This window comes from Pleurodeles waltl, chromosome 5 (genome assembly GCF_031143425.1).
Source record: "Pleurodeles waltl isolate 20211129_DDA chromosome 5, aPleWal1.hap1.20221129, whole genome shotgun sequence".
NCBI lineage: Eukaryota > Metazoa > Chordata > Amphibia > Caudata > Salamandridae > Pleurodeles > Pleurodeles waltl.
In genome coordinates this window covers 1219854914-1219871536 of record NC_090444.1, presented here as the reverse complement: position 1 = coordinate 1219871536, position 16623 = coordinate 1219854914, and the positions used below count along the sequence as shown (strand labels likewise).

The 16623-nt window shown below is 41.0% G+C and overlaps 1 protein-coding gene across 1 annotated transcript in view; it reads right to left on the bottom strand.

Annotated features, from left to right (window-relative positions):
* The window catches only part of GRIK2 (glutamate ionotropic receptor kainate type subunit 2), a 1513871-nt gene that overhangs the window by 411027 nt on the left and 1086221 nt on the right, over positions 1-16623 (bottom strand). Inside the window, exon 13 of the mRNA XM_069235474.1 lies at positions 12771-12988. Within this exon, the coding sequence (XP_069091575.1) occupies positions 12771-12988 (218 nt within the window). The remainder of the gene's footprint in view (positions 1-12770; positions 12989-16623) is intronic.

Genomic DNA, 16623 nt, shown 5'->3' with positions numbered 1-16623 from the left:
CCTGTCACATGCATGGCTTCCGTCTCAGACTTTAATGTCAAAATATTGCATTTACACACTGGAAATGTATCTGTCAACTGCAGAAGGAACATCTGTCCTTAAGGCAAGCAGATGTGTATGAGATGAAATAGGATGGAGTTGTTTAATTACCAAGAGGCATTTATCCGTGGTAATCAAGCATACATTCAGCTACACTGGTTGTATGCATTTATCTTTATTTCTTTAGCTCAGCAGAATGGAAGTTGGTGCTGATGAATGCCTCAACACCTCTGTAGACTCATGTGGGCGGAAACATGTTGACGACCTGATAAATGCTGAATTGCACCTCATATTTTAAATCTGTACACACAGGGGAGAAGGATAAAATACCACAGTTTCACCAGGAGGTGGTTTTAACAGTCTTTTCACCTTGCACTGATTCATTTTTGTTCATGCACAGACACCAACTGCTACAGAGGACTTTCTCCTGTTTGACTAACACTCTAAAGACCTACCTTTGCGGACGGTTGTAGCCCACACCACCTCCACCCTTAGTTGTGTTATTAAGACAGACCCTAAGATGAAGAATAACATTCTAGGGTGAGAGAGGGCTACTGTAATTTAAGTTGAGTGGACCTACGCTAATAGAGACAAAACACCCCTTTTTCAGATACCCTGACCACTACTACCTATTGTGTTTACTGCAAATCCTCAGAACATCATAATTGGTTTAGATGTTACCAAGAAAAGATATCAGCTATCTGCTCAACAATACGGTCCATTTCCATCACTGGAATGGCACAGACACTGATATCCTGTGGCTGCTGAAGTCCTTATGACAGGACATAAAGAATGTGAAGGGAGAATTTTATTTTTCCATTAATAAATGATTGATGTAGTGAATGGCATAGTGGGCAAGAGAGTGAGAGGTAGAATGTGTAATTGAACAATACAACCCATGCCTTATTTGTAGTATGCTCACTAACAAGATACACCATGCAAGACTTAGCATCTCTAAATATTGCTGTCAATAAAACAGCTATCAAGAACTGAAACAGAAAGGCATTACTATGTGCCCCATTTCCTTTTTATTTCAACAACTGTTTCTTTCTACCCACCTATACCAGATTCAACATCACAATATAAGGGGCTGTCATTTTAAATAAAACAGGCCTATTTGCTTTTCATGGGGTCACCACATCAATATATAAGGCAGGTCTATTGACTTTGTCAAGGGGTCATTCCATGAAAATATAACACAGGTCTATTGGCTTTGTTAAGGGGTCATTACAGTCTAAGAACAACAGTTACATGTTAGAAGTCACCATCATACCAATGGAATCAGTAATCATATTAAAATGTAACCATTACTAAATAAAATACGCATTGCATCATTCAAGAAGCATTGCAAGTATCATTTTCAACAAGCTATTTTAAATATAGCATTGATACCATGTTAGAATCTTTCAACTTCAGTCCACATTATGCAGCCATAGGACCAACAGTTAAGGGTTCAAATATTCCCAAGCTGTAAAGCACCAAGCCCCAGTTCTGGGAGTATGTAAAATATGATAAAACATCTGCCCATTTCAGGCAGCCTATTACCTGAGAGACTTGAAATAATGCTCTCTAACTCAGTTCTTGGGGGTTGGGGCGTTGTACCACCTGCAGTCCTACACATCATGTTAAATTAGTGCACCTGCCAAAGCACAAAACTAAAATAGTCTATATGGGCAATTATGGAGAGCTCCCAGGTTGTGAGTAATGCATATTTTATGAGCTGCTTCTGCCGCTTGCTTTTAAGCCTCACATTGCCCATTTTTTTCTTTTTTGTTTCTGTTGTTGATGTGCCCCAATCCCACCTTGGATGCCCTGATGCCATTTTTAACAGCAAAGAGGAGCCAAAAGGCCTCCACAACCTCAGCCTCTACAGGGGCGCACTTTGGGGGGAGTTGGTTTCCCTGGCTCCATACACCAGCCTTCTCCTCTGCTTTGCACTCCACAGGCGTGGTGGCTTCCTGGTAATCTAGAACGGCACCTGGGGGAGGCAATCCTCCAACTGGTTCACAGAGGGCATATTGTGGCCAACCCCACTGGCCCAGGAGACACCCATCTATCCCTAGGCAAAATACTTAGTCCATAAAGAGCTTCTCCATTCAGTTGTCCATTATTTTGGTTTTTTTGCTGTCCAGGCCCATGGTCTGGGGTTTATCAGTGTGGATGGAAAGTCCTAGATTCCTGGCAACCTGGGCAAGACTAGGATGCCACAAAATCCCTTTACCCCTTCCCAATCATCCTGTAAAGCATTCTCAGAAAATTCAACATGACTTATTCCTTTTTACCTGAGTAGAGCTCCTGTGCCCACCCAGAGATAAGGCTATGATAATTAGCAAACCCTCTCTTGTGATCACTCCAAACCAGTTCTGAAGAAGCTTCTTCTCCCGCTTATTTTGAAGTCAAGTTGGCCAGAGAGACAATGGAAGGGGGGGAGGGCTTGGTGTCAGATTCATCTGAGTGTGGATCCTGATGCGTTGACAGCAGTGAAAACCATGTTCAAGTACAGTGGTGCCGATCTCAGCATCGTGCTGATCACAAATTGCCTTTCTGCCTGCCTTTTCATGGCAGGGCCATAGCAGACAGTGCACATTCCAACTGTGCTGGCAGCACAGTCAGTGCAGCTAGCATTTGCCTTGGCTCTCTTTTAGAGCTGAAGCCAATGCTACCACACTCACTGTTCCGCCAGCCCCACTGGAACATCGTAATATGGTGGTCTGGAGGCTGCTGACTTAGCCGTATCCTCCAGCCCTTCGCCTTGGCAGTTTGACGGTCAGACCACCAAGTTCGCGATAGGAGCCTATATCTTTTTAAAAGTCCCTGTTGCTTAATAGTTAGACAAAATTCAATTTTGCAATTCAGTTGTATTTTGGGAAATAAGTCCTTGAATTAGTCCTTGAATTATCTCTCTAGATACCATCAAGCTAAATTTAGCATGTATTTAATGTAACAATGTAGTTGAATGTTTCTCTATGGAAGCAGCTGCCTTCTTACAATGAAAATAGCTTTTCAGTTTATTTCACTGTACAGCAATGTTCAATGTTAACTTTTACATGTCCCACTTTTAAATACAATGCACCCTGCCTAAATGGGCCATAAGGCCTAATTAGGGGTGGATTGTTTATATTTAAAGGAAAGGGTTAGGTCTGTCAGGTTAAAGTAGTCACAGTAAAAGATCCCCCTAAGCTATATTTACAGTGCAGGGCTGGCTGTTCCACATGAAAACACTGGGTGACATTGTTACATTTAATAATGCTAATTTCAGTAAGGAAACAGCTAGAAATAGTATTTAAAGATGCCCTTTAATAGATATTCTGAATCCAATTAATTGGTAAAATCAAATATTAACTATTGCAACTATTGGGAAAGTGGTACTTTTAGAACATTATCTTTTTCCTGCCTAAAGCCTCTGGTGGCACATTTGCATGAGCTCCAACTATCACCTGACTTAATAGTCCCATTGTAAAGGTGTAAAAAATGCTCCCAGAGCAGGACAATAGCCTGGGCATGGGGAGATGCTGTTTCCTTTACAGGATGACCAATGGGATATGCCCAGGAATTTGCTTAACTTCAAAGAGGAGGTTAAAAATGGCCCTCTCTGCAGGGTCACTCCATACCTTTTACCCTTTTCCCTCCACTTTTTTGCTGAATTTGTTTTTGTTGGCCTTAGGGGTCTGTTCACTTTACCACTGCTAACTGGTGTTAAAGTGCTTTTGCTCTCTCCCTTAAACATGGTTTTAGTGGTATCTACCTAAGTGTCATATTTATCTTTCTTATAAGTCTGTAGTAAAGTGTACTACATATGCCCAGGGCCTCTAAGTTAAATGTTATTAGTGGGCTTGCAGCATTGCTAGTGCCACCCTCTAGGTTTGCACTTTAAATCATGTCCCAGTCCGGCCATCGCAGTCTGAGTGCAGTATTCAACTGCCATGTTGACATGGCATTTAAAATCCCTTCCCATGCCTTAAGCTCCCCCTTTATTACATATAAGACGTCCCTAAAGTAGCCACTATGTAACCCACAGGGCAGAGTGTTAAGTAATTAAAAGGTAGGACATATGCTATTACGTTTTGAATATCCTGGTAGTGAACAACTCTCAAATTCACTTTTCACTACTTTGAGGCCTACCCCTCTCATAGGAAAATGGATGATTTCTTATTACATTTAATAAGCTGTAGTTCCTGATTGGGAAGGAGTAGATCTGTCATGTTTAGTATGTAAGGAATTGTAATGATACATTCTTTTTAATGGTAAAGTCAGATTTATTGTTACAATTTTTAAAGTCCCACTTTTAAAACGTTGGCATTTTCCTGATCTTAGCCCTGTGAGCGTGTAGTCTGTCTCCAATACACGTCTGGGGTGGGCTAGGCTTGTACATTCCCAGTAGACAGCCACACACAAAGGGAGCTTAGGTGTGACTTCAACAAGAACATCCTGATGGGCCATTAACTAGCTTGATAGGGGGAGGAGCTAAGCATAGCCCCACTTGCACCTGAATAGGCTGTGCCCTGTTTCTTCACAATAGGTCTAACAGCCATGTATTGTCACACCAGCCAGCTTGGAGACCGGGCAGGGGAGGAAGGTGATTCCCTACACTTCAAATACACTGTCTAGAAGCTTCTCCCACCCTCCAGAACCAGAGCACCAAAATATAAATTGAATGGAACCTCAAACACACCACTACAGTACACGTCTGGGCCTGTGAATACTCTGCCAGGAAGAAGGACTGCTGTGCTGCTACAAAGACTGTTACTGTGCTGGACTGCAGCTCTGGAAAAAATGCTTTCTTGCTGTGCTGACCTGCTGCCCTCCTTGACTGGATGAGATGGACGGGACCCACAATACTTGAACCCAGTATGAGAGTTGTACCAAAGGCTTGCTGGCTTGCCTCCTGTCCTTGTAAAGTCTCAGGGACACAAAAGACTTCCAACTCGTCACCTCTAGTACTTGGACATTGCTTGCTGTGAGTCCTCCTCTGCCAAGTGGTGTCAATCCAGTCATGGGCCCTTGGAAGTGGATACAAAATGCCATTGCACCACTTGGAAACAGTGCATCTCCATCTACGCTGATGCATCGCCACTGCTACAAGGTTTGAGGACACTGCATCTCCATCTCTGCCGATGCATTGCTGCAAGGATCAGGAACACTGCATTGCAGACTGCATGACGCATCATCTCCATTCCTGATACATCTCAGATTCCCCAGTTTGGAACTGGTGCATCGCCTACATCTTTGGGATTGATACTAGCACATAGCCTCCTTTGTTCCCCACATCTTGTTCTCGACATCGACATAACTCCGAACTAAGGTACTGTTTTAGCCGGCCAAGGCTGGCCCTGTATCAGTCCCATGCTCCATTATGGTCTGCCTGATTTTTTAAATTTGACCGATCTAGCATGACCAGATAGTCCTGGTTGGCGATTAATGCTTTTATGCACTACAACTCAGGGTATTCTTTAAAAATTCATATTTCAAGTTCTACTAATTGGATTTTTGTCAGTTTGGTCTTGTTTTGTATGTGAAATTAAGCTCTATTCTTCTAACCAGGTGTGATATCTTTTTGTGTGGTGTTTTCACTGTTTACTGTTTGAAGTATTGCACAAATACTTAACACATTGCTTCTTAAGTTTAGACTGACTGCTTTGCGTCAAGCTAACAGGGGGTGAGCACAGGTTAATTTAGGTTGTGTTTGTGACTTCCCCTAAGTAGGATTGTGGTTCCTTCTTGGACAGGGTGCATACCATTGCCATCCAGGAGCACAGTTTCTAACAGAGGCCTACACTGTCACAGCTAAATGTTTGCTGACACCTGGGCAGGCCCTTCCTTTGACCCTCCAATCAGGTCAACACCAATCAAAGTGGGAGAGGAGCTGGCCCCAGAACTGGTTTAGAGTGACCACAGAGCAGGAGTTGCTCATTCCATGGCCTCACCTCTATGGTTACGCAAGCTCTACTCAGGGGAAGAAAAGTTCTGCCATCTTGGTTTTAGGTAGAAAGGGCACTGTGGGATTATTTGCAATAAGGCACAAAGGAAATTCTGCAAAAGTGTGTTACCCCCTGGGAACTCTTTCCCTAATGATTAGGGAGTGGCCAGAAGTCTCCCTGCCCACCCATGGGTTGGTGACACATAAGTGGCATCCCTAAAACCCTCCTCAGATCACCACTGGACCTGTTAAAGTTAAGAAGCGGACTGAAGTTTCTGTCTTAGACATGAGAAAAGCCCTGGACCTGCTCTGCCTCTATAGGGAGGACAAAGAACTGGACTCCAAGAATCGGAAGGCTGACATCCTGTTTAATTGACAGAGACACAAAACACTACACAAGGCCGTTCCTGCAACTGCCCAGCTAACCAATTCCAACTCGACATGCACTGGACCCTGCTGGTGTAGTGTGCTGGAATGAGTCTTCACCCCCAAGTGCTGTTCCTGAATGCCCTTGAAGTCTGTGCTTTGTCAAACGTTACTCCTCCTTACACTTCCTGAAACTTTGGACATAAAGTTTTCTTTGGATTCATAGATCTCCTGAGAACCAGCACCAACCTGCCAGGTCAGTATGACAAAGGGGAGTTACAGCTAGGCTTTGAATTCAGGTTTCACAGAGAAGGTATCCGGCCTTGTGGAGGACTCTTCAGTAACAGTCTACAGCCTTGGTCAGCAATAAGAATCCGAACTCCAAAAAAGAACCTAGAGGCCAGAAGTGTCATTGTATTGAGTTGCCCCTTGCCTCATGCATCGTGTTGTAAGCAGAACACATTTACTAAGCCCTGCATTGCTTGGTAAATTTGGAGTAACATAAGTCAGAGAAGACACTGACTTTTGTTACTCTAACCTGAGAAGGCGTTCCATGGATAACGTGTGGCTGTTTCCATGTATCCAACAATGGATTTAGGTGCATGCCCAGATTTATCAAGACTGGTTCTATGCAGATGCGTCAAAATGCTATGTGTTCCAGACAGAGGCATAGCAAGGAGAAATATCTTTATTCCTCTTTGTTGTTTGATTCTTTTGATTGTGCTGCATTCTGCAGCACGCTTAGAATGAGAAAAACGCCTCTAAGGATTGTTTTTGTGCAGGAAAGTACACTTTCCTGCACAAAAACAATCCTGCCTGAAACGCAGGCAAAGGTGCACCATGATGCAAGGTTGCCAGTGTTAGTGTTAGGCTATACTGAGTGCAACAGCGCAAGGAGAGAGCAGAAATGCACAGTACCTTGATAGATATGGTGCATTCCTGCCCTCTCCATTTGATGCAACGCAAGTTGCTGTGTTTGCGCTTCAATAAAGTTTGATAAGTTTGGCCCTAAATCCCAAATCAGAAATGTTCATTGAATAAAGACGTCGAACGTATCTGGCTGATGAGGGATCTTGTCTAGGCACAAAAATCAAATTTCTCCTACTTGGAGCTATCCTGCCAAAAGTCAATGGCTTCACAGGGCCCTCGTTCAAAGGTGATGCAATGTAGTGGAACACTCTTTGGCCACAGCCTGTTGCCTTGCCCCACTGAGGATTTCTGGCTTCAATTAAAGAGACCAAAAGTCTGCTTTATATGTTGGCCAGCCAGTATAGTAGTGAGCCTGCCAAATTAAATTTTGGACTACTCTGTCTCCACCATGGCCAAATGTTAGACCTGAGAGCCCTAGGTAGGTCTTCCCCCAACATTTTGCCTACCTCCTTCACTTTTCTGACCTCACTTTTGCTGGCTTTAGGACTCTGTGCACTGTTAACCACTGCAATCATGCTTGTGCTCTCTTCCCTAAACATGGTGATAATAGCTTATCCCCAATTGCGTATTTCATTTACTTATAAGTCCCTATTAAAGTGCAGCACATGTGTCTAGGGCCTGTAAATAAATCCTACTGGTAGGCTTGCAGCACTGATCATGCTCCCCAATTAAGTAGGCCTTTTTACCATGTCTGAAGCTTGCCATTGCATCCCATATGTGTACGGTTTACACTGCCATGACAATCTGGCAAAATAATCCGTTTGCCAGGCCCGAATCATCAATTGTTATACTTTTAAGTCACACCTAAGTTAGGTCCAGGACAACCTAGAGGGCAGGGTGAAATGTATTTAAAAGCCAGGATATGTACATTTAAGTTTTGCATGTCCTGGTAGTGAAAAACTTCCAAAGTTGTTTTTCTCTACAGCAAGGCCTATCCCTCTTATACGATAACATTGGGATTTTCTTACTACATTTTATAACTAAAATGTACAATCTGGAAGCGATAGTCTTTCGAGTTTGGTATCTCTGGAATCACAATTCAAAATCACAATGTATGGTGAAGTCAAGTTTTAAACTGTAATTCTGAAAATGCCACTTTTAGAAAGTTGGTATTTTCTTCATTTAGCCATTTGGAGCCTTCCTACTGCTGGTCTCTGGTCACTTGCCTGTGGTGGGTGACAGCTGAGCTTTGTGTATGCCCGCTAGACAGCCAAACACAATGGGAGATGATGTGTGACTTGATAGGCCTTGATGGACCATCCTGATAGGGTGGGAGGGAGGAACTGGCCACAGACTCATACTTACACCTGAAAAGGCTGTATCCTATCCCCACACAAGGGGCTGCATAACTCCCTGTAGTGAATCTGGAGCCGGGACAGGAAAGGCAGGAGCACTGTTAACTTCAAAGGCCTGCCTCTGAATATCCCTCATTTCAAAGGTAAATCTGGGTATAAGTACTGGACCTCTGACACCACCAACTCAGTACACTTCAGGACCTGTGACTACTCTGCTAGAAAGAACTGCAGTGCTGCTGAAGGACTGCCACTCTGTTGGACTTCTGCTTTGCTAGACTACTGCCTTGCTTTGCTCTGCTTGTTGTCTTCTCTAACCCTGCCTGGGTGAGAAGCACTGGACCTGCATCACTTGAACTCAAAGTGACTCCAAGGACCAGCTGACTGGTCTCCTGATCTGAAGTCTCAGGGACATAAAAGACTTCTAACTAATCGGATTCTACACATGGACTCTGTCATCTGTGAGTCTGCCCTGCCAAGTGGTACCAACCCAATCCTGGACCTTCAGTAGTGGGCCGAAGGCATTTTGCTCAAGCAGAAGTAACGCATCTCTTGTTCCATGGGAAGAACTGATGCATCTGTGCTGTTGTTGCGTGGACAGAACCGGTGCATCGCCTTTGGTACCTGAACTGTGGGGTTTTCTTTGACACAAAGTCCCTGCATCCCTGTCAACAACAACCTTGACGACTGTGCCAAACTCCACAGCTCAGCCACTGTGCTCATCGAAATCAATGCATCGCCTCTACCTCAACGCAGTCAGCACCCACACCTGAACTCCCTCACACCTTGGAACCAGAAATGGCTACATGTCCACCAACCCAATGTAGATGGATGGATATGTAGTCATTTTTTACCCCATGGTAAGGGGAGCATTACTCTTTTCTTTTCAAAAGGAAAATCCTGTTTTGGGGGGTTTTATTTTAAAAGGAAAAAGAATACTGTTTGCTGCAGGACTGTATCCTTCAGATGTAGCACTGCAGCAAACAGTAGAATGCACAGACAGGAATCACAGTGACGGTGGTTCCTGACAATGCCTTAATAAATGACAGCTTGTTTGGTGGTCATTTATAAATTAGGTGGCCAGCCTCTCCACCATGGAGACAGAGTAATTTACTCTGCCCCCATGGTGGACTCACTGGCCATCCACCTACATCTAAATCAAGCCCTAAGTTTGAAGGTAAACTTTTTGACCGGGTCAAACCTTTTTATGTGGCTGACCCCGGCTGCATCACAGTCAGCCTCAAATCATACCTAGGTCTTGTTCTACAGTGATCAGTTGATCGTGGTTGGCACTTAATGTTTTTTTGCATTATTTTCAACCGTAAACTTTAAAAATGTATATTTCTGGTTGTCCTTATTGGATTTTTTATAATATAGAGGTGTCATTTTATTTATTAAAATATTTCCTATTTTACTAATTGCTTTGGTTTTTTTTCTTGTGTTGTGTTTTGATATTAGCACTCTATTGGTAATGCAGTAATACTTTACACATTGCTTCTAAGCTAACCTTGTCTGCTCTAAGCCACAGTAACCAGAGGGTTGAACTCAGGATTATTAAGTGACTCTAATGGTTCATCCTGACAAGGATTGTGATTAGTATTTGACATGACTACTTACCCCCCCACAACTAATACTTTAGTTTCATACAGGTGCCTTTTGTTAGAGGCCTTTAGAAAACAAATGTGAGTAAGTGTTTGGCCTACCAGGTTCCTCATTTCTGAAGGGTAATAATCACATTTGTTATCATTAATTTCTCATCTAGCCGTGTATTTTCTAACTCAACTTAATTAATTCATTTATTTATTCATGCTCCTATTATTGAAGGTGACCAGAGACAGAGACCAGATATACCATAACTCTGCCTCTTATTTTGCAAGGGTGAAAAGGTCCCTCACAAATGTGTTGTTGCTCTTAAGACAAGGACATGCGATGTGCCGCCCTTGCAGTTTCCCTATAAAAATTGTGAACACTCATAAACCTAAAGATATGTGGATACTAACAAATGTTTGTAGATTTCCCACTGTCAAGGGCACAAGAAACTATAATTTAATTAGACAATAGGGAGAGTATTGCCCTAAAGCTAATTTTGAGGTGAGAGAATGTACTTCCCTCACAGAAAATATTTTTCTAGGTGAAGAAATAAAGAAAATGCAAAAGCAATGTATCACCATATGCATGAAGTATACCAGTAATATTTTTTGAACAAGTCTTTTTATTGCGTTTATTGCATTTGTGCAAACAAACAAGAACATAAAATTGCATATGCTGACCAAACCAACCAAAAAATATGGATACAGGAAATACACAGAAACGGGGGCAATAGGAGCTTGATAGGGAAATTTAATCTTACTTATAACAGCAGATCCACAAAATTAACAGAAAACGGGAGCAACAAGAGCTTGATATGGCAATTTATTATTACTAATAACAGCAGAAAACCTACAGAAAGACCCATCTGACTTCTTCTGGGAATATATCAGTAATTTCCACCTTACACAAAAATGAATATTAAAAAAAATAAAGTAGTATGCCACCCGAACAAAATACTGTAATATCACACCCAGAAGAACTTTTTCTGAATTGAATAATAATTACTTATTTTGTAGCTGGAACAATTCAACAGATCATGATTGTAGGACCACTAAACAATAAAACATTCCTTTTTTCAATTGGTAATCACTAGAACTCAATTGTTGTCTTCTCGTAACCATGTATGATATTGTAAAAAGTCTATAACTTAGTTAAGAAATATTTAGATATTTAGTGAAAGTTTATATTCAAAACTTCTGTAACATGGGTTGTTCCAGTATTTCTACAACTCTGGACCGATGTAGTAAGTGATATATTTTGACAATGTGCTGACAATAAGTAATTAGCATAGTTTTCGAATAGTTTTTAGATTGCTACCCCGTTGTCAACACAAAGATGATCTTTATAGCTCTAAACCTTATTCCTCAGAGGCAATCAAAGTTACCTATCCAATCACTACTATAGGCAACACAATGGTATAATGTAATTATCCTGCATGCATTTACCACCATTTTGCAAAGTGTGTAGTGCAGCAATGAAAGCCCAATGAAACTGGCAAAGCTTACAAGTCAAATGTGGAAAAACAGTAAAATCAGTCACACCGTTACAATTTCAACAATGAATAGGCAGGAATCAGATTTACATATAGTAGTTTTGCAGAACATGTGCACTGTTTTTTATGAAAACTCATCTTAATTCTAGACCAGTGTAGTTGAATGATTGCAGCAATGCGTTCACGCAAGCATTTATAAATGTAGCATAACAGTCTTCCCTGACGTCTTAACGTTGTTGACCTGTGCGTCTATTTAAGACTTTCAGGAATTCACAAAAGGTTTCCTGATGGTACAGATGAATTAGCTATAGATTTGTCTGCTACGGCTGTGGAGAAATCTGCAGTTGCAAATCCTAGTCAGGGGGTGACACTTGGGTGTTTTAAGGCATTGTTTGCTTTAGGAGTTATGAAAGTCAACAAGCATGTATGTTTGTGAGCAATTACAAACTGTGATCTTACCAATTCCCAACCCTAAATGGTTGGAGATTTACTTCAACCTAGGACTGGAGTAACCCCCTTCCTTAATAGGAAGAAGAATGTATCACCCTGGGAGTGTAGAGGAAAAAACATGCAATTGCACATGAGACTCTACCTCCCAGTGCACACTTGTACACTATATAGATTTATGCAAAGGGAGATTCTGGACCCTAGGGACACTTTTCATGACATTCCTAGTAGTATAGCTGGAGAGCTGCGCCAGGCACATCTCTCCAGGCTTACTTGTGGAGATGTTTGTGAATAGAATAAAGTAGCGGATCTGCATACTTGGACAGGCGTACTTATGCAAGTATAGAATTGGTACTTTTTATGAATAGGACCTTCAGTGGTGAGACATTCCATATGGATTTAAAAAATTAACCATAACATAAATGATTTGTCAGGCTCAATATGATCACTTATTTCAAGTTCTCCAGACCAGAGCATGTCATTAAGTAGGTGGCATAATGTTCACTGATTTACTTATGATTTTAGGGACAGTGGGATTTAATCTCTCTTTATAGTTCTCTCTTTACAATCACAACCTTTATATTTCTCTTCACATTGTGTAATTTATGATTAGGATTGTAATTCTATTTGTTGCTTTACAAAGATTATTTATCAATCAGCAGTTTCTAAAAGTGGTACAGAAAATTAAAACCCATACCTTAAAAAATGTCATAGTGGCTCCATCTTGAACTGTTCCATACTCGATTTTCGTTTGTTTTGCTAAGTCATCTGCCGAGTCAATAGGTGATTCCATGCGCTCAACTGTCAGAAAGGCGGCGAGGTTAGCAGTATATGAGGAAATGATGATGAGTGTGAAAAACCACCAAATTCCTCCAACTATCCTAGTGGAGAGGGCTTTGGGCATAAGTTCAGAACCTAATGGAATTCAAGGAATACAATGAGGCAATTGCATAAGGAAATAACAAAGAAGATCAGTTGTAATACATGGAGAAGTCAATTGATTCATTGAGATTTAGTCGCACTCCATTCCATTAAACAATAGATCCAAAATGCAAATTCATTCTCATATATATCAAACCAGCCAAACACAGCCAATCACTTCAGTTCAGTTAATTTCATTTTTGTAAAGTGCAGAGGTGGGCTCAAAACACCCAAAAATGAAACAATGTTGGTTGGTATATAGAAGTGAGAAAACCGTTTGGTGAACTAATTCTGACAGAACTTGTGTTTAGGTTCCTAAAAATTAATCAATCTTGATGCATTGCTTTGGGCGCTGTGTCACTTTTTATATGGGAAAAAGTGACATTGGCGGCACAAGGGGCTTGTAAATAAGCCCCTGAGTTTTAAGTCTTATCTCCAAAGTCAGAGAAAGTTATTAGATGTTTTTCTTACACACCTTAATGCAGAAATCCAAATATTTTGTCGTAAGTGGAGTGGGTGTTCTTGATTTAAAATTTAGAGTTGTACTATTACGACTATATTTTGTTTTCTTTGTCGTGTTACTTGCTTTGTCAATTTCATCACATTTGGTTGATCGTAGGAAAGCGCAATAGAAGCAAGCTTTTCGCCTCTCACTCATACTTAACCAGCTTTGTTTTGAACTTGTGAAGCTTGTTAGAGCTGGCCACCTTGAAAGTCAAGGTAGCAACTATTACCCAAGTATTGATCAGATGGGAGGATGACATGCGCTGATCTTACGCTTATGTATGGTCGGCATTAGATGTGATTATGCATTTATAAACTACACCGTATTTCTAGGGGGATTATAATTTCTTATATTTATGTTTCATAAAACGTTTGTGAATTTATAGCACTGCAAAGTGGTTTTATTTATCTTGATATTTAAGTTTATTACAACAAAACTAACCTTCAGAGACACACGGCAAACAACCACCAAAAGAGCTAATAGTCTGCTGCTAGACTGAGGTTGCCTTTAACTGTTCCTCCTCGAAGTCTATTAAATCTCTAAAACAGATCTTGCATGAGGTTCATAGCATTATGGTTCCAGAAAACTGAAGTACACTGTTTTTTTTTTTGACGCATATGAAGCCTTTTACTAAACACATTATGGGCCTGATTACAACTTTGGAGGAGGTGTTAATCCGTCCCAAAAGTGACGGTAAAGTGACGGATATACCACCAGCCGTATTACGAGTCCATTATATCCTATGGAACTCGTAATACGGCTGGTGGGATATCCGTCACATTTGGGACGGATTAACACGTCCTCCAAAGTTGTAATCAGGCCCTATATCTTCTGAATAATCTTCTAGTCGATTATCTTAAAATACTGTATCCCATTACTGAACAGTTTCATTTTTTTCTGAAACCAGAGGTGTTATTCGTCTCTACGTAAATCAACTGCGGTGTAAAAGCAATGACAACTATTGAAACTGCTGAATGTGATCAGGTTGGACAGTTTGGCTCATTGTTTTAAAGAGATCAGAGAATACTCTAAATGTTCTTTTTATTAATGTGTCATTGGTAGGGCAACGGCAACATGGTCTGATTCTTATGTTTCTGAAGGAAGCAACAATACACGTTTCTCAACACATAATTTCACTACTGCGTAAAGGTATTTGCCTGCCCCATTGATATCACCTGGTATTTCCATTCCAGTAGCACAAGAGATCATAAAAGTGGTATTTTACTAGTTACAAATTGCATTTGGGATTGATATTGCTCTCAATTGCTCTTGATGTGACTTATTGTGGTATTAACACAAAGTTTCAGCAGAGGTAGTGAGCCCGATAGATAATTACATGTTTATTGGTGGCAACGATCTTTTCACCTCTTTGGAACTTAAGGTGGCTCACAAGTTCTCAAATAGCTAGAGAAATAGATTTTTAAATTGTTCTACCGTAAGTGCGGCTCTCAACTTAATGAGGATTGAACAGCCAAAGACCTTTGGCAGAACGTCGTTGTCAGAAGGCAGTGCTGTCATTTTAAACTCTTTGAAGGAAGGAGCTAATGGTAGATAAGCATATGAGTGAAACATGGCTGATTGGCAACCAGTAACTTATGGAGAATCACCAACACACGTTTCACATATTGGGACAAATGTTCAACCAAATATAATAGTCCTGTTTTGGTTCTTAATTAACCAGCTTCATTGCATTCACGTGTGTGCTGCCAGCATAAAAGGTTTTAAACCTAATGCCGAGCTGTACTGTTCTATCTCTAAATATGAAACATTACAGAAATAGGGGTTTGTTTGTAAACGTAAGCAGAGCCAGTCCAACAAGGCGATATTCAGTAGATGCAAATGAAAAAGTGGGATTTTCCACAAAGAAATAACTGTAGGCATGCAGTTTATTTCAGAACCATAATACAATTATTGCAGGCACTTCTGTGGGTCTTTGTTATGCATTTTTTGCTGAGTCCATCATACATTTTTCACTAGATTATTTTTATTTTTATTTTTGTGGCATGACCATTTTAAAGATAAAAAAACTGAATGTTTGACATGAAAAGTGTCTGATTATCTTTTGGTTGTAGACATGCTCTCACTAAGCTGTAGCATATTTTGCTTTCATACTAATCTAAAGGAGGTCACTAACTGAGATGACTGAATTGAACATTTATAGCGACTTTGTTTGGCATGACACATATTTTAAAATAACCTTATATTAATTTCACAGTGCTTTATTAAATGCATTATTTTGACATTACAGCTTGAATAGGGATTCAACCGTCTACACAGGTATGTCCTTCTCCCTGAAGCATGAGTGTCAGTAATTTAATAGAAAGACATCCATAACACACAATCATAACGTTTCCATTGTACCATTTTTGTCCAGCACAACAACGTGTGCAACAATGCATTCAGCATAAGTAAAACGAAGTGAGGGCAAGATAGACTTTTTCAGTATGCCCAGTTATGAGCTGTTCAACTCTATAGTAACTATATGGGTAATTATAAACAACTCCTCCAGAAAGGGATCACATCTTTGAAACAATTACCTTTAAATCAAAGTTAAGAACACAGAAGGAGGTGGAATCATAGCTGGACTATTTGAAAACAGTCCATTTTACCAGTCAGTTCACCTTACCCTTGCTGTTTCACACAGAAAAGGCTGACCGGGTTAGACATGACAGCCAACACCTTCTCCAGACTCTGCCTAGAACTCTGCAAGGAAAGAAACAGAAAAGTACCCTTCGAATGTAGTGATGCCTAGGGCCATCTTGCTAGACACTCATAAACACAAAGGCATGACTGTATTGCCCAAGTTGCCATCCTAGTATAGGCAGCTCAGCCAAATGTCATCTCATTTAGCTAAACAGCAAGATAACAGTTCAAACATGACACGGATAGAAGGTGCTGCAGAAGAAGCTTGCCCCAATTACCACAAGTTCACATATCAACCAAGGACTTAAACAGAGTGCCACCTCGGCCCAGGTAACAGAGCCTGGTTGGGGGCTGACTGTCATGTACCCAAGGTAACGTCATGACCAGCACTATATCCCACCATTTCCTGGGGAAGCGGCAGCTACAAGGAATGTACGGGACCCTCTATCATGTAACCTTTGGTGCTTATGAGGACACTGTA